The sequence below is a fragment of the Gymnogyps californianus genome, chromosome 10 (genome assembly GCF_018139145.2).
Source record: "Gymnogyps californianus isolate 813 chromosome 10, ASM1813914v2, whole genome shotgun sequence".
Taxonomy (NCBI): Eukaryota; Metazoa; Chordata; class Aves; order Accipitriformes; family Cathartidae; genus Gymnogyps; species Gymnogyps californianus.
The window spans coordinates 19716851-19734438 of NC_059480.1; the positions used below are offsets into that span (position 1 = coordinate 19716851).

Genomic DNA, 17588 nt, shown 5'->3' on the forward strand with positions numbered 1-17588 from the left:
CACTTTGGAAAGTCATATTCTACAGCCTGAAAAAATTCCACTCCAAACCAAACAGATGTAAAGCAGGGAAAAAACAGAAAAAGTAAAGAAAGCAACTGGCAGTCTTCCGATGGTGATAAATGCTAATCTCCATGCCACTCACTGGAAGTTATTAAAAGATAAATAAAAAATTTCAGAGTGACTAGGGTATCACTGTATTTTTTCCAAAGTATTTATATGCTCTTTTTAGGCCACTATCTGAGCACCTGAAAGTTGATGAGTTTGATGACATTTTTATTATGAAGACTAAAGACCTCCATACAACTGAAGTCTAACTGCACAAGAACTTCTATCAGAGGAGAATACCTCCGCTGAAGCAGACTTAACTGATTAAAAGTGAGGAATCTATTTTCCAAATCAGAATCTCAGGCCATATGAGTTTACAGGTGCAGTTGTGCAGCTAGAACAGCTTAAAATTGCAGTCTATACACATTTAACTCTGTTTTGTTGAAATTTACCACAGAGAAAGTGCAGAAGCTGTGCAGTCAGCGGATCTATGGAGATGGCAATGCACAAACAAGGCAGGCTGGGGACAAGAACTTCTTCAGTTGTCAGAGCTACGTTTGGAAAAGGACACATCCTTGACAACCTCAGTGACTTGACTATAGTTACAGCAGGAAATAAGTGTCAGAGCTGGGAACAGAACACAGATTTCCTAAATTTCATGTCTGTAACTACGAAAGAGCATTTGAAATTACCTAACAACCCTGTCATCACATAATTAGCTGGTGAGACCGCAACCAAGCAGATCTTCCAGAGAAATTTTAATTACACATCTCTCCAAGGAAAATTCTGTACAGACATTGAACTTAATTGTTCAAGAATTGAAATGCCTTTAACTTTTCTGTACCTATGGAGCTGGTCACAGATCCTGCTCCTGACACAAAGCTGCTTTGTAGTCCAAATTTCTGCCCAGCAAAGGGATTTTGCATAGTATCTATACACAAGCCAGCAAAGAGGTGTGGAAAGCACACTGTTTCCTAATTGCATTTATTAGACACTTCTTTCTCTTTCTAATGTCATTATCAAACTCAGCTGCAGAACTAGGGTAACATGCCCTTGTCAAAGGATTTCTGCAGCTAAATAGCATGAGCAAAGAATCCCTAAATTAAATTTTGAGTCTTGCAAAAAGATTTAGTTGTCACCAACATCTTCCAACAAAAGTTAGTTTTCCTGCACTTACCTAGTGAAGTGATTTCTACCTAAGTGCACAGATCATTGACTTCATAACAAATAAAGCTGAGTTTATTACAAAACCTGATATATAAGCCTTCTTAATCAGGTGTATTACATGAATCAACTGTAAATAAAATAAAATTTGACCATAAGATAAAGTGGCTAAAAAAATCAGATTTTTTTTTTTCCCCCTTCATGCTGCAAATTAAATCTAGATTTATTGGCTAAAGTTCAGCCATTCAGCTGATTTATCAACATAAACCAGGCACTATCTACCCATGGAATACAGCTCTCATATTTAATCTTCAATACACACCTCCCCAATAGAAAGTTTGCACCCAGATAAACTTGACATGTTTGTTTTTGAAAACAGTCTAAACGAATGCCATTTACATACAGCACAGACCTTTGAGTCAAGCTGATTTATAAAGCGCAAACCAAAATAACTTGGGGGGGGGGGGGGAAGTGCTTCGTAGTTTTCTTTTTTTATAAATTCGTAATGACTAACCAAAGTCAAAGTAATTTTTACTAAACCTCTTCAGCAGTGATTTCATTAGTGTTCTAAAAGTTAGACAAAGACATCCTCTGTATAATAATTAGGCTCCTTCAAAACAGCATAGAAAACATCCTAGGGAACTGAGGAGATATTTTTGACTGCAATTTTATGCTATTTCTTTCATGAAAGAAACAGGCTTCAACAGCCACCTCTCCTCCAAATAATCCCTTCCTACATTTTGTCTCCGTCTCCACCATTGTGCCAGGAGAACTGCCCATGTAGCCATACGGTGAAGTGGACTGGAAAACTGATCCAACCGAAACCCCACCATTTTCCCAGTTGTTTGTAATTTTTTTTTAATGTATCAGTTCCCTAAAACAATCGCATGGTCATGCGAATAGCCTAGTGATATAACAAGAGTTCACTGTGGAAGAAGAGTTTTATATTGCTACTGAGGAAGCATTATTAGCATGAACAACGAATTAGGCAACTGGAGAAACAGGCAGAGTAAGCAAATAAGAAGCACTATGAAAAAGACCTGTGCAAAGGATGAGACTGCCCTCCCAACACCTGCAAGCGTAAACAAAGAAAAGAAAAAATGCTTTCTCAGTCAACCTGTTGATACAATATACCTTATCTACTGCAGACACTTATTTCTTCAGCACCACTACTAACTTATGGCAGCATGCACGTATGCCCTCCCCATGCACCCTACAGCATTGTTAAGTGAGACAGCAGAAATCCGCAGATCTTTCAGCTAGGATTAGTGACATGAGACCAGCACAAAACAAATCACTTGCTGTTTCAAGCTTTGCAATACATGCATCGATAATTACAAATCATCTGACAAGCTTATGATTTGCATAAAGCTACTATACTTTAACATGATCTCCCAGTGTTTCTTATTCATCATTCACAGCTTTTACAGGAAAAAAAAGCAAAATTATATTTGCTGAAAGAACTTCTGCTATGTGACCAGTTTTCAGTGAAAGAGGTTTGAAAGAAGGAAGGCTCAATTAGAGCCTCTTCCTCTTTTCAAAAACCACACTGAACACTGCTAAGGAAAGTAGTAGTTCCCCCAAAAGGCCTTTGGACACCACATCCTAGTTAATAAAACTAATAAACAGAAGAAAACTCAGACTCAGGAAGCCTTTCTCCTAGGGAGGTGACTGACTGACCGTGGCTGCAGAAACAGAACACCACATTTCCTGGCAGATAGCCCAAAAGCCTGCTATTACACTGCTGCCAAGACATATTTTGATTAAAGGTGTTTTGAGGAAATGGATTTTCTTGCTTTGGATTTTTTTCTGAATATACATGGAATACCTTTCCCTTTGTCAGATAAGATGATCTATTCACACTCCATGCACATTTTCAGAAGTCTGTGTAAATTTGTCCTCAAAACAGTCAGCCAATAATTCTTTCAGTCATATAACTGGGCAGTAGTCAAACTGAATTTGTCGTATCAAAGGTTAGTGTGAAGGAAGAAACAGCCTCTCACAACAATTTTAAACACTGCTCTAACAACTAGAGCAGTGAATCAGCTGAAGCACCCTGAGGTTTACATAGTGCCATGCAATTTGCTCCTCCTCTTTTAAATATCACTGCAGTAAACAAATAAAACAGTATTAAAAGTCATGCACTATTCACGCAACTTCCTTCTCCCGCTTACTATATCTACAGTTGTTTAAAATATCTGATAAGAAATCATGTTGTAACCTCCTAAAAGACCTATAACCAGACTACGTTATTTTGTGAAAACAAACACTCTAGGAAACAAGGCCTGAGAAATCATGAAGCAATAATCCTTCCATTCACAAAGTTAAAAAAATGCCTAGTACTGTATTTAGGAAAGTCATATTGGTGCTCGGAACAAAGTCCTGGTTACACACAGCTCAAGTTGTTCTTATTTTACCTTATTTTGTCAAAATGCCCACAAAAATAACTTGGAAAAATCCCTACTTAAAACTTCAATAAAGAGAAGATAAATGGTTTTTTATCTGCAAAAATAACAAGCAAGCTAAACCCACCTCATCCACTGCTAACATACTTCCCTGTGTATGAGGGAAACTTCCCAGTTTCTCTACTCAGGTGACTGATGCCAAACACAGTGGTCTTGCAACATCAATAAAATCAGAAAGGAAAAGTGAGCAGAGCAGGCAAGTTAGGCTTTCTAACGTAGCGCTCTCAAAGACTTATGACATGTCTGGTTTCAGTTACTAGTGAAGAATTTTAACAGAGATTTAGGTACACTGCTTAATTTTAAAATAGCCCAACTTTGCATCAATTAAGGAAGCGACTTTCTTATCCTCTCCTACAATCCAAATCACAGTATTTACAAAGCATAATCCATTTTGGACTTCATATGATAAAACAAACCTAATACTTTATAACAGCTACTCTTTTGTGACTGTCTTCAACAGAATTCCAAGCTTCACATTTTTTCTACAGGATTATTAGAATTCTTATCCTCTTGCATTCAATGTATTTAATTAACCAAATGCCTATAATAAATTCCTCCTTCGTTGCTTTATTTTAGGAGGCTCCCTTTCATACTCAGACACACAGATTATGAAAGTTATCAGTAATGAACAGATCCAGTGATACTTTTGCTCAGATGCTTTTTGACAGAAAACAGACTTTACAATAAATGTGTCTTCAACTCTAATAAAGCAAGCAATTTAGTTAACATTCAGATTCTAAGAAGCAAGCCTCAATCTCAAAGAAATGGCTAGAGGCTCCCAAACTACTTTGCAAGGCCATTCAGTGCTCTATAAATTTTTTCCTTAAAAAAAAATGCATTATGATAAAGTCCAAGAGGTCTAAGAGAAATTGAGGCTTAACAGTATCTGTGGTCCAAAATGTTTGGTCTTTTGCCGTGATTCCCAAAGCAGCCCATTGCTCTAAAGAAGTGGTAATGAAGATACCTTTGAAGTTCCAACTACACAGTTTTAATCTCAGAACTCAGTTTTCCTCTGTGGGCTCCAGCTATTAGTTATCCTATCTGCAATATCATCTCCCTCTCAGACACATACAAACAGAGAGTAGGCAAGATTTTCAAAGCTGAAGGGTGACTTTAGGCACCCATCAGGAGGCAACTATGAGGTATTGTATTTTACAAAATAAGAATTGAGATCTCAAAAATCAATAGCCACTTTTAAGAACGCTGCTCAAAATACATAAAGTACTTTGAACATTAAAAATGCTACAATTCTGCAATAATCAATCACACAGAAATAGCAGTTACTAAACGAAGTCACACTAAGAAATACAGAACCAGTGCAGTAAATGAAACATTCAACACACAAATCCTTCATATACCTTGAATAACCATAGTATCTCAAAAAAAAAAAAAATCTAATGGTATCCTTTCTGCACAGTCTCTGGATTCATTTAAGTCATTTTATAGCCGGAATATTTTTGATTTTCAATATTAAATAAGGCATTCAAATCTGTGACAGGTTACGAACTTTCACTTAAAATTAGAAAGCAGTTCCAATTCCGCAGCTAGCGATTTCACCATATACAAAAATTACATTTGTCAAGTCCATGACAGGACAAATACAGAAAAATCATACATTCCTTCACGTGCTTGCATACTATGTGCACTAATATTTTAAAATGAAATGCTGTTTACCCGCTGCTTTGAAGAGTCATTTATAAAACTATTTTACACAAGCATGAAGGGCTCCTGTTCTGGGCTACTCATATGATCAATATCCCATATGAATATTGAAACCCACCATTTTCAATATTTAGATTGGTTCTAGTAGGCAATAGCTACTTATGCCGATGAGCTCCTGCACGGCAAGTCTAATTCACATTTTCCTTCAGTATGGAAAAAAAACTTCCAAAAAAATGCTTCCCCCAAAACCACCCCTAGATAATAAATCTTAAGGCTTTTTCAAAATGTTCACCGAAATTATACTGACAATTGCTCTGACAGTTGTTGCTCAACAAATTTCACAGGGAGGGAATTTAGTTCATAGCTAGAACTGTCTAGCTCTTCCTTTTAACATGCTTTGACAAAGCCTGCTTTGTAAAAACTAACATTTGTCTTCTGGTCAGTTTTTACAGTTTTGAGTTTACTCCATTCATCGAATATTACTTTAAGTTTTAATTCCATTTCAAACATGATTTATGACCTAAGTATCAGTTTAATGTCCTGCTTTCAGACATGTCTACAAACTCGTTTATCCTTAAAGCTTGCTAAATCTTAAGCTTCCTTTCTATTTTGCTGCAATTCTTTTTCCAAATAGAGATGTAAATATCTGCAAAAATTAGCACAGCCACCCATAAAACTAGCACAAAAATGTGCAAAGGGGATAGTAAAGGAGTAACAAAATGTAACAACATATAACAAAATATACTTTTTGGTATAAACCATATAAAACTTCTTTCCCTGGTAAAATATTTCAGGATGAAAACAAACAGCTTGCCTTTTGTCTACACCATTATCTTTCCTTCCCATTTACAGGAAAGTTCTCCTTTCCCATGCTTATTTTTACTCAAAGTAAACAAGGAAAAAAAAATCCTCTTAAGTCACAGCATGTGGGAGGCCAAGGAATTGCAGGGGTTTGTTTTTTAAATCACAGTGTAACTGTCGGTCCTACTTTCTATCTTTTCTGCCGCGGTCTGTACTATTGCTAAGTGGGTTTTTTTCCACAGCAGTTGAAAAGAGGTTTGTATAAAAAAAAAAGTCTAGCTGCAAATGTGTCACCTGTGTTTTGCTGGAAGATAATGACCTTGCGTTTACAGAGGCACTCTGTCAGATCTATTTTGCTGCAGTTCTTATCTGCTGGCTTACAAACAGATTTTGTGCTAGAAATAAAAGGATTTTTTTCCAAAGGTACACAGCAGATACCTTTTTCCCTGTGAAATAGTTACAAAACCAGTCATAACTACTGAGGACTACACAATACAATAAAGAAAAGCAGATGGCAGATCACTAGTGAAAGGCACAAGTCATGATGCTTTTAATGAATTTTAAACACATTATTATATTTCTCTTATAACTCCTATCTCTCCACCCCAGAAGAAAGCAAACAAAAGTTTCAACGAATTCAGCCAACCCATCCAAAACTAGAAAAATGAATACCAAAACACATGTTGAATGTTATTAAATTCAGTACGTATTTAGTTTATGAACTTAGATTATGAATTTACCTTCTGATGAGAATTCAGCGGCAATCTCTTAGCAATAAACAAAAAGGTATCCACCCTGATCATCCCCCCCACCCCATCAGATACCAACTACTGGCCAGAAGACAAAAAGCTTTTGCTCTTTGTCAACAAAATAATACTTTTCTCCCTCAGTCACATAAAACGTAAACAGACAGTAGCTATTAAGGGAGCAGGACCCTGTTAGTGCAGGAATATCATACAATCAATTAAATGGTCATATTATTGTGTGACAAGTGGAAGTTTGCCACAATAAAAATTTGCTGCTTAAAAAGCTCATGGCTAGAAAAAAAAAGGGGGGGGGATGGGACAAGATACAGGTCAAACATCCAAGTCTCACAGCGAGGCAGCACATCAGACAACCCTGATCTTCCCATTTTTAAAATAGTCTGCAAGAACCACTGTCAAGACCGGTTTGATTAGGTTTTGGTAGGCAATTTTTAAATTTAGAGTTTAATTTTTATAAGGTAAGATTTAAAAACTACACACAGGACACAATGGATGTCTCCGTTTAGAATGGACAGCTGGCTGAAGACAGGGCCAGGTTCTGCATGCTTTGGAACACACTGTGCTGCAAATGTATTAGCCTTCAGCAGTTGCAGAATAGAAAAAGAAAATAAGGTTAAAAGACTCAAACACAATGGGAGGAGTAGTCCAGCAGATCACAGAATATCTCTAGCAAAAAACCAGGGCCGCATTTTCTCCTGTGTGAAGTTACATGAGGGGAGTCAGTAACCCCCAGTTCTCAAACTACTCTAATCAAAGCAGTGCAACCGTTGGGCTGTTCTAACACGCATCTCACTGATCCTTCACTGACAATACAGAAGGTATTGGCTGGGCAGTCTGAACTAGAGGAACTCTTTTGAGCAAATATACATTTATTTTTCTAGCATACAATAACAAACACCCACTCAATTTTAGCCAAAAAGGGGAACATGCTTCAATGACAAGTAAGAAGAGAGACGGAAACTGTACTCCAGAAAAGCAACGTGACTTCAGAAGCTAGGATTCTCAGTCATTGGATTAGTTCAAAGTACTTTCAGCATTCAAAAGATACAGGGAATTCTTTGGGCAAAAAAAAGAAGTAACTGCATTGGTTCAATTCTATAAAATGATTAAGTGAAAATAATACATGTCAGTGCAAACAATGAGATCAAATGCTGTCCACTTTGTTCAGAATGGCAATAACTGCAAGTTATCACAGAATACCATCTGTCCTCTCAGAACATCTTAACAGATACCAACACCTGGAAGGAAAGGGAAGAACATCCGAAACATACAGTCCTCTAGTGCTAATCTATACGAGGACATTCCCCTCATTAGCAGAAGAAACTTTTCATTAGAATGCATCCGAAAGATGAACAAGAACACTCCCACAGATATTGTCCGGGGTGGGGGGGTGGGGTGACAGGGGCAACCAACACAAAACAGTCAAAAACTTTCTCTGTGATCACCTCTCAATGCAGGCGATGTAGAACGTTTGGACTAGATGAACTCCTGATGTCCCTCCCAATCTGAACCTTCCTATAACCATGAAATAAAATAGTCTGCTAATTAGGTTTTTCCAGTTAAAAGACACTCATCCAAAGGAATTAATCTATACATTTTGTCTTTGACTTCCAGTTAAATAGCAAAGCTGCATTTGCCTGAATACCTTGCTCTGCACAGTGTAAAAGTTGTTGTCAGTGCACAACAGCACTTAGGTTCTTAAACTGTAGGAAGAAGATGCTCTGCCAAATACAGCACAATTCTGCTTCTCTTGAACTGTCATGTCTAAAAGAGGGACCAGGCAGGTAGCTCTTAGGTTTTCTCCATGCAGTATCTTTTGTACATCATTGAACTGTTACACAACAGACCAAAAGGCTCAAACTCCACATAATAGCAACTAGAAAGGAAATCCAGAGACCCTTCTTCACTTGACAGGACTAATAGTTCAAAATTATGCAGCTAAGATCATACATACAAGGGTATTCTATCACAATTTTTGGAGACCTCCTTGCCAGACAACTGAAGTTGTCATTACTTTCTGTTAATACCACTGCAACAGCTCCTACACGCCATGTACACCATCAGGACATCAGCGCAGTCCAAACACCGTCATAAATCTATCAAACTGTAAGCAGTACAGAAAGACACTGAGCATTACAAATGCCACTTTGTACTCTTGTTTTGTGCTGGTACTGCACAAACTTGACCAGGAGAGCCACAACAGCGCTCTGCTGTACACAGATTAGCTATGTAGTCTAACCTATCATATTTGGAAATGCAAATAAAATGTACTGTACTGTTCCTGAATATTAACGATGCTTCCTATCAACTGTTGTTTACCTGGTTGCTTTTTCCAAGCAGAATTGGCTCTGCCTGTGGTGTTATGCAACCCTCAGCAAATCCACATGCCTACTGTCTTTCTGAGACCTCAAGGTAACAGAGCTGGAACTCAGGCATCTTTCCTGCTCAAAGCTTGTCTTTGAAATACATCAGGGCATTTTACTCAAAGCAATGATTTGTCTCTCCATTTTTTAATTACTAAAACTTAGTTACTTGCAACTATTAACTACATAATGATATTATAATATTAACTAGAAAGTTGCATGCTGTTAATGACTTACTATGCAGTTTATTTAGTATGGGACAGCATTAGATGAAGAAAAACTGATAAATTGTCTGTGTAGGGTGGTGTTAATTGTTTCTGAGCAAACAGAGCAGACTGAAGGCCAAGATACCAAAACAAACTGACAATTTGTAAGAGAGTCCAACACAGGCACTGAAGACTGAGAAACAGTGTTACTGTCATCAATTTCTAACATACAACAAATCACTGAAAAGACAAATAACACCTCAGTCAGAAAATTGATTTGGACTTGTAAGACCATAATAAAGATGAAGAAAGTCTTACATTCTCAGCATGTCTTCTATTCTCAGAGGACTAGTCATCCCTTTATGTAGCTATACAGGCACGCATAGATCTTCACAGACTAAAGCACAGCAAAGTCACCACTTAAAGAACTTAGCTGAAATAATTTGAACTCCATACCAGGTCCTCTCATTACTTACTTCTAAGACCACCTGCTTCATTTTCCCTGCCCCTTTTACAACTGGAGAACACAAGTTCTCAAGATCATATACAGTCAGGACAACCATATTAATTAGTATATGAAATACTGTCCTCTGAAACAAACAAGAAGTTGCAAAACATTCGCTGGTTTTGTAGAGAGTACTTAATAACTACCTAAAAGCACCTTCAGCAAAGTATCAGTCCCTCCTCCTTTCCCCAATCCCTTACTACTTTCCAACGTTTCTGCACACCAACGTTTTTCTTTCGTACTACTACAACATCCCACTTAAATCACTCCCACGTATTTGCCTGGTTCCAACCCTCCTGTATGGAAGGGAACACTTTTTTCAAAACCTGTTGCCACATCAAGCACAGGTACAAATACACACTTTAAAGGCATCCAAACCCACACATGCTTCTCTTCTCCTATCAGAAATAAATCAGACACAGATTTTGCTACCCTTTCATTCAGATGTTTCTGCCAACCCACTCTTCCCACTTGCTCTGATTATTCTGTCAGCATCTTTCCCTAGGTTCTTGGCCCTTTGACATTCTTTCAGAACCTAAACATCACGGACATATGAAGAAGCAAATGTATGGTGGGATCTATGTTAAACCAACGATTACACAGAGGGATGAGTTGTCTGAGCGTCCCCCGGAAGAAACATGCAGTGTGATACCTATCTCAGGCCATTTTTCATCTTTATGAGCTGTGAAACCAAGCCATTAACGTCAAACAGTGAGCTTTATAGAAAACAAAACACAAAACATGTACTGTTGCAATAATTTTTTCCTTAGTACCATATTTAAACATCTGTTCAAGCATCTTGACTTTTTATTATCCTGGTCTTCTACTACACTAATCATTTCCTGTCAAAACTACTGCAAGTTTTATTTTCCCATCAGTTTCCTTTAAAAAAACCTCTTAGTGCTAGGTTTATTGCTCATCTTGTTACACCAAGCTTTTACTTTCTGTTAAGGGCAAACATATTTCTGGAAAGCTGGTCAGTGTACTCATAGGGAGAAAAGCAACCATGTTTGATACGTGAATTGATATTGATATATTGATAGCACTGATACAGTTCTAATCTAAACTCTACAGAAGACTACATAATGCTGCTTTAAAAACCACACGCACAAACCTCAAGCCATCTACAAGGGGAAAAAATGACAGCTATGTGTCGTGGTTTCGGCTGGGATAGAGTTAACTGTCTTCTTAGTAGCTGGTACAGTGCTGTGTTTTGGATTTAGTGTGAGAATGATGTTGATAACACTCTGGTGTTTCAGTTGTTGCTAAGTAGCGCTTATCTTAAGCCAAGGACTTTTCAGTTTCCCATGCTCTGCCAGCAAGCAGGTGTGCAAGAAGCTGGGAGGGAGCATGGCCGGGGCAGCTGACCTGAACTAGCCAAAGGGGTATTCCATACCATGGAACGTCATGCCCAGTATATAAACAGGGGGGAGCTGGCCAGGAGGTGCGGATCGCGGCTCTGGCATCGGTCAGCAGGTGGTGAGCAATTGCATTGTGCATCACTGTTTTTTTCCTTCCCTCCCCGCCTTCTTTTTTTTTTTGTTATATTCCTTTTCATTACTATTATTATATTTCATTATTACTATTGTTAGTATTATATTTTACTTTAGTTATTAAACTGTTCTCATCTCAACCCACGAGTTTTACTTTTTTTTCCCTTTCCTCCTCCTCATCCCACTGGGAGGGGGAGGGGGAAGTGGCTGCGTGGTGCTGAGCTGCTGACTGGGGTTAAACCACGACACTATGTTATGCCTAACAGGCTTTATTCTAAAAAACATGTGTATGACCGTAACAGAACAGAAGAGTGCAGTCAGAGCTCAGACAGAGCAATTAATTTCCAGGTCAATAACTCTTGGTGTCAGACCAAACTAGTGAGCACTGTCAAGCTGGCATCGAGATCATCACCACAAGCTCTGTGCTTCAGACACAGATCTGGGAAAATCTGTGGGCCATGGGAAAAGAGGTAGGGAAAGAAAAGGAAAAAAAAACCCAAAAAAACCAATTTTTTTTTTAAAGTGATGTAACCAATTAAACAAATCATTAGTGAGACAGAAGCTTTAACCATTAAAATATAAAAACCTAACTAATGTCAGTTCTCTTACTAACGTGAGCAACATCTGTGATACAAGGTAACTCCAATGAATGGAAAAAGTAAGTTTGTAAATACATCATTTAGAAGGAATTTCTCCCTTTGAGAAAATGCAAGAGAAATAATGCTGGAGGGGGCAGGAAGCCGGCCAACACTTCAAAATAGTCAGACTCAATGTACTTCCCTGCTACAGCACCACAGACATTACAGTCGCGGCCGCCTTATTTTCCTTGCACGCTATAATACAAGCACAGCAAGCAGCGCCTATTTAGAGGGAGACACCCTCGAACTGCAGCCTTTTTCAAGTGGTTTCCCCCGCGAAAAGCATTTCACGGATGTTTTTCTTCCATTTCTCGTCACTTTCAAAGCCTTAACACGACACGCAGCGGCAACGGCCGCAAAGCTCTCAGGCACAGGGAAATAAATGAGACAGACGCACATCGGGTGAAAAAGCCTTGGACGATTTCGCAACGTGAAGGAGGAAGAGAGGCCAGCAAATCTCTAAGTGTTGGTCCACAGAAAAAGGCACCGTCATTCCTCCGTGAAAAGAAGTTTGGGGAGCCCTTCCCCAAGGGGGCCACAGGTAAGGGAACGTGCTTTCCTCTATGTCAACGTGGTTTCAAGGAAGAGAAGAAAAAAAAAAAAAAAAACCAAAAACCCAAACCCAAAGCAAAACCCGGAACACCCCACACCCTCCGATACGTCTTTAAAAATAAAATTTAAAAAATTACATTAATGATCCAAGTGAAGCCTGCAGGTCTTCCCAGGCCCTGCACCTCCCCGCTCCCGGCAGGGGGAAGGACTCTCCTCCCTCACACACTCCGGCCCTGCTCCCCCTCAGCCCGGCCGCCCGCACCCCCGATTCCTCCGGGGACCCCGCGGCGGCAGTGGCCCGGGCAGAAGCGTCGGGACGGGGCCGCCCTGGAAGGCCGGGCCGAGGCGAGGGGCCGCCCGGCCTGGGGGTGCGTGGGGTGCCCGGGAAGCCCGCGGCCGCGGCCCGGCGCCGCGCCCTCCCCGCCCCGCGCCGGCGGGAGGCACCTACCAGCTGCTGCCGGACCCACCGCAACATCCCCGCCGGCGCGGGTCGCGGACCCCCGCGGCGGGGCCCCCTCGGCAGTGCCGCGCCCTCCGCTGTCGCCGCCGCCGCCGCCTCAGGCCAGCCGCCCGCCGCGGCTCCTCCCCATGGCGCAGGGGCCCGACGCCGAGTTAGGAGCGACACAGCCCCCCCGGCGCCCCCAGCCGCCGCGGCTGCCGGCGCCCCTCCGCCGCCATCACAGGGCCGCCGCTGACACCCCGCGGCTCGCGGTGCTGCGGCCCGCCCCCAGGAAGTGACGTCTGAGGGGGGGGGAGGCGGGAAGAGGGATTGGGTGTGGAGGAAGGGGGTGAGGGGATGGGGAGGGCGGGCAGGTGAAGCGGTTGGTGCAGCCCGGGCCTTGCCTGCGAGGGTGAGTGGCTGGGCCTGATTTCTTCACTGCCCCGAGGTGCCGCTTCTGGGTCACAAGGGCCGTACGTGGGCCCGAGTGACCTGAGTCCAGGCAGCCTCCTGCAGGGACTGGGGCAGGGCTGGCCTGGGAAAAAATCCCCCCCTCTCCATACAGGAGCTCCAGGCGCAGCCTGTCAGGTCTCAGGGCCCGTCAGCCAGGGCCTCAGCGTCTCCAAGACTCCCCTTTTCTAGTGAAGTGAAACTACTTCACAACTTCATTGTTTTTATCTTTGTTTTCTTGTAAAAAAATGCAAAACATGCACGTGTTGGAATAAAGACTTTGAAAAGGCCTGATAACCACTGATTTAAACTTAAAAAGCAAGCGCACAGTATGTAGGTATCCCAAAGCAAGGTACACGTGCTGGGAGGACCTGGCACCTTTCACTTTTCTTGCTACTGGCAGTATTGTGCTAAACTGCTGTTTGGTTAAAATTGGGTGTTGAAATGTATTGATGTCAGGCGGTGACATCTTTGAAATCTTCCATTTTGCTCTGAAAACAGCTACTGCTTAGGAAAACAAAACAGTGTTCAGCTTCAAACACTTAGGCACACCGCTACAAGTCTGCAGCTCCTGGGCCTGTGTGGCTAAGAACTAAAGGAGATTATTTTAAGCAGTAAAGACCTGGGTATTTGTGACCAAATACTGTTGTCAGTGAAGTCAATGAGAACTTTGACACTGACTTAAAGAGAAGTCTTTTTGCGTGTGAAGATCACAGTACTATTCCTGCCGTTCCCATTTGTTCCCAGGTAATTATGATGTACAGCAACAAGTCATAATCGTATCTGCCATAGAGCTAATGTAGTTTTTAGTGTTCGGTTAGAAATTTAGAACATAATTCAGGATTTAAGACAGATGATACAATGTCTGAACAACTGAATCTTGTGGTGAATGCTGATGGTTTAAGCATCTGCATTTAATTAGAAAAATAACAAAACAGTGGGGAATAAGACTATTTTTATCAGGCACTTAGGAAAGCTAATGTTAGCAAAACTCTGTATTAAATGCTAGGCATTATTTCAAAACATTCAAATACATCAAAGCTGAGTTTCAAACAGCTTGCACTACCTTATTCATCTAATGTGAAGTCTAAAATAACAGAGTGATTTCATAGCTGTGGCACGTTGCCTGGAGAGTGGCCTTAAGCCAGAAGCTTAACTGATACACTCGATATTCTTGTGCTCCTCCTTTATCATCAGATGTAGAACAGGGTCCTGACCACTACACGCTAAAAATCGTATGTCATTTCTCTGGAGTGCAAGTATATTTGTCCCTGTGTCCCTGCCAAATTCAAGTAGGAGTTGCACTTTCTGCAAGCCTCTATTTCCATGGCTTGTAGTTGTGCTACATAAAGCTACTTTGCGCTTCCTGTTCCACATTGCTGTAATGATACTATTTCACCAGACAAAACCTGGAAGCAATTTACAAGTGATTTGAACCGTGCAGTTTACATTTTTCACTTTAAAAAGTATATATTTTAGTGGATGAAAGTATATTGATAGGATGAGATTATTTTGCTGTGTGCGGCAGAAGGCTCTGACCACATTCTTTTTCCAAAATACAGCAAAATTCCACCAGAATAACATCCTTGCCTCGTGTCCTGGCTACTAAAATTTTGCACCTTTTAAATTATTCAAAAGCCCACACTAGACATTTATGAAGTTTCATCTCGCCCTTGAGAGGTAAATAGTTTTCAGAAGAGAAAAACTGAAGCAGAGCAGCCAAGCCAGATATTGATTAGCCAATAACACTCCAGCACTTCTGAAATCAAAGGTCAACTGTATTAAGAATGAAGATTCCCATATCAGAGATCCCACTTTAAAATATTGCCCTGAAGCCTCACCTGAATTCACACAGCTGGCTTATACAGAAAAAAAAGCAACTGCTGAAGAAAAAAGTCACCTTCTGATAGGAAGATTAGGTTTAACCCATCGCCTAGGCTTTCTTGATGAGACTCCAAGCTTTCCAGTTAAGTATCTATGAGAGCAATGATTTCAGATGTTTGTTTAGCAAGATGAGGACACAAATGTTGTCTGATATAAAAATGTGTACACAAACATAAAAACACACGCTTAAATGTTAGGTCCAGCAAGCTTTTAATTATGTGTGCATGAGTAATTCTTATGTAATCAATGGTACTACTTTTAGGTTTATAAAATTAAACACTGATAACCACAGAATCATTGCCTGAACATGCAACCATCAAATTGACACTGGGGCTGCTGATGTTACTCCCTGAGCTTGTTCTTGTGCGAGACATTCATGCATTTCCATTACTCTTGAACGGTGTTTTGGGGCCATTCTTCAGCGGGAGCCGGTGAAGTGTTGGCACGCTGTATAGCTGTATGGCCACATCTAGTATGTGATACGAGATGGAAGCGCGGCACTGCTGTCAGAGGGTGAGCTGCCTCCAGCATTCCTGCCTTTGAAAACTTTGAAACGCTTGGTGGCTGACCCCTTTCACCTGCCACATCCCTGGGTGCACCAGCCACATCCCAGGTTGCTGCTGCAGTGCAAACAAGGCACGCGATAGCACAGGGGCCGGTGCGCTCTGGTGCACTGGCGGTGAGGCAGCCCAGGTCTTGCGTTGCAGCTGGTGAGCACCTCTGTCCTTTGGGGCCAAACAGAAAAGCAGCAAAGCCTAAGAGGAGTGGAGCAGGGATGTAGGTTTGTGTAGCAAAGGCCTAGTAATAGCTCCTTACAGTACACCATTTTCCTGGTGGAGAATTCCTCTCACTCGTTATTTTGTTTTTAATTAAGTATTTTGTCATTTCTTTAAACGAGTATTTTAATCTATGCATTATTTACTTAGGTAACTACGGTGCTAATTAAAAATGTACACTGACTATAAAAATGCCCGTTTTGTTTCTAATCCATAGAGAGAAAGAGCTGCCTGAGAGACACAGGGTTTCTGCAAGGCTTTATTCCACAGGCATTCAATTACTGGCTGAAGCCAATTATATATAGATAACCAGTGGCTGATTTTCAGTCACAAGGCCCTTCATCTAAACACATACGTGGATTCTTGCCTAGAGCAACCAGTCTTCAGGGAAAAAGTAAAAGATTTAGAAAATGAACCAAGCTTTTTAAAGGAAAACCTTATGTGTAGTTTGTTACTCCTTTTTTGTGCCCTGCAAGAAATAAGATCAGATTAAATTACAGGATGCACAAGGTGACATTTCCAAGATACTTACTGGATGTAATTGCTAAAACCTGGATCCTGACGTAAACCCTCACCTTTCTATTATTGTTTTTTTCTTTTCACTTGAAAGCTTTGTTTACAGCGTAGAGCTTCAACTTCTACCCAACACATTAAGCTCAACAGCCGGATCCCAGCGCACCAGGTTAGGGGCTCTCCATGCAGCATGCAGAAAGTCAAACCTGTCAGGTCCCCTGCACGCACACAGAGGACTTTGCGCTGCACCACACTCCACAAAAAGGCGCTCTGCACTTACATGATCTCCTGGCTGTGTGGAATAGCCTGGCCTGCTAAATGCAAGTCAGAGAGTTTAGGGTCAGTGCTACCCAGTTTGCAAGGCCCCAGGATAACAGCAAGCTGTGGAAAACGTTACAGTTCATCCTCCCTTTCAACCTCACTCTTAACTTTAATTATGTGTTGCCTGTAAGCCGTAGTGTTTGGCTTGTGACTTTCTCTAGAACTGCTTTTTTTTTCCCTAGGGAAGCGGTCCAAGATTAGAGGAAATAGGAAATGTTTAAAAGCCATCCCTTATCTTCATGAAGCTGAGTATAACCAGCATGAAGAATAAAACTCTGGTTGTTCATGCCCTTTTCTTTCTTTCTTTTTTTTCTTTCTTTTTTTTTTTTTAAAGGAAGAGCTAAATTCTGAACCCATGGCTCGTAAGGTTTGGAACATCTCCAATGGCCCTGTCTTGATGGAAACTGGAGGACTCATAATCTTGCAAAAGAGGGTTTTGTGAGGAAATGTGTTAAGATTAGTCAGTTAATTGCTATTATATCCTGGACAGTGACATCATTGTGCTATTCTGTATTATAAACATGGATGTCCTTATAAAATGTGAATT

The 17588-nt window shown here is 40.8% G+C and overlaps 1 protein-coding gene across 1 annotated transcript in view; it reads right to left on the minus strand.

Annotated features, from left to right (window-relative positions):
- Positions 1 to 13166, minus strand: part of ATP11B (ATPase phospholipid transporting 11B (putative)) — a 68933-nt gene extending 55767 nt beyond the window's left edge. Inside the window, exon 1 of the mRNA XM_050902870.1 lies at positions 13107 to 13166. Coding sequence (XP_050758827.1) covers positions 13107 to 13133 — 27 coding nt within the window. The 5' untranslated portion in view covers positions 13134 to 13166. The remainder of the gene's footprint in view (positions 1 to 13106) is intronic.
- Positions 13167 to 17588: the final 4422 nt, after the last annotated feature.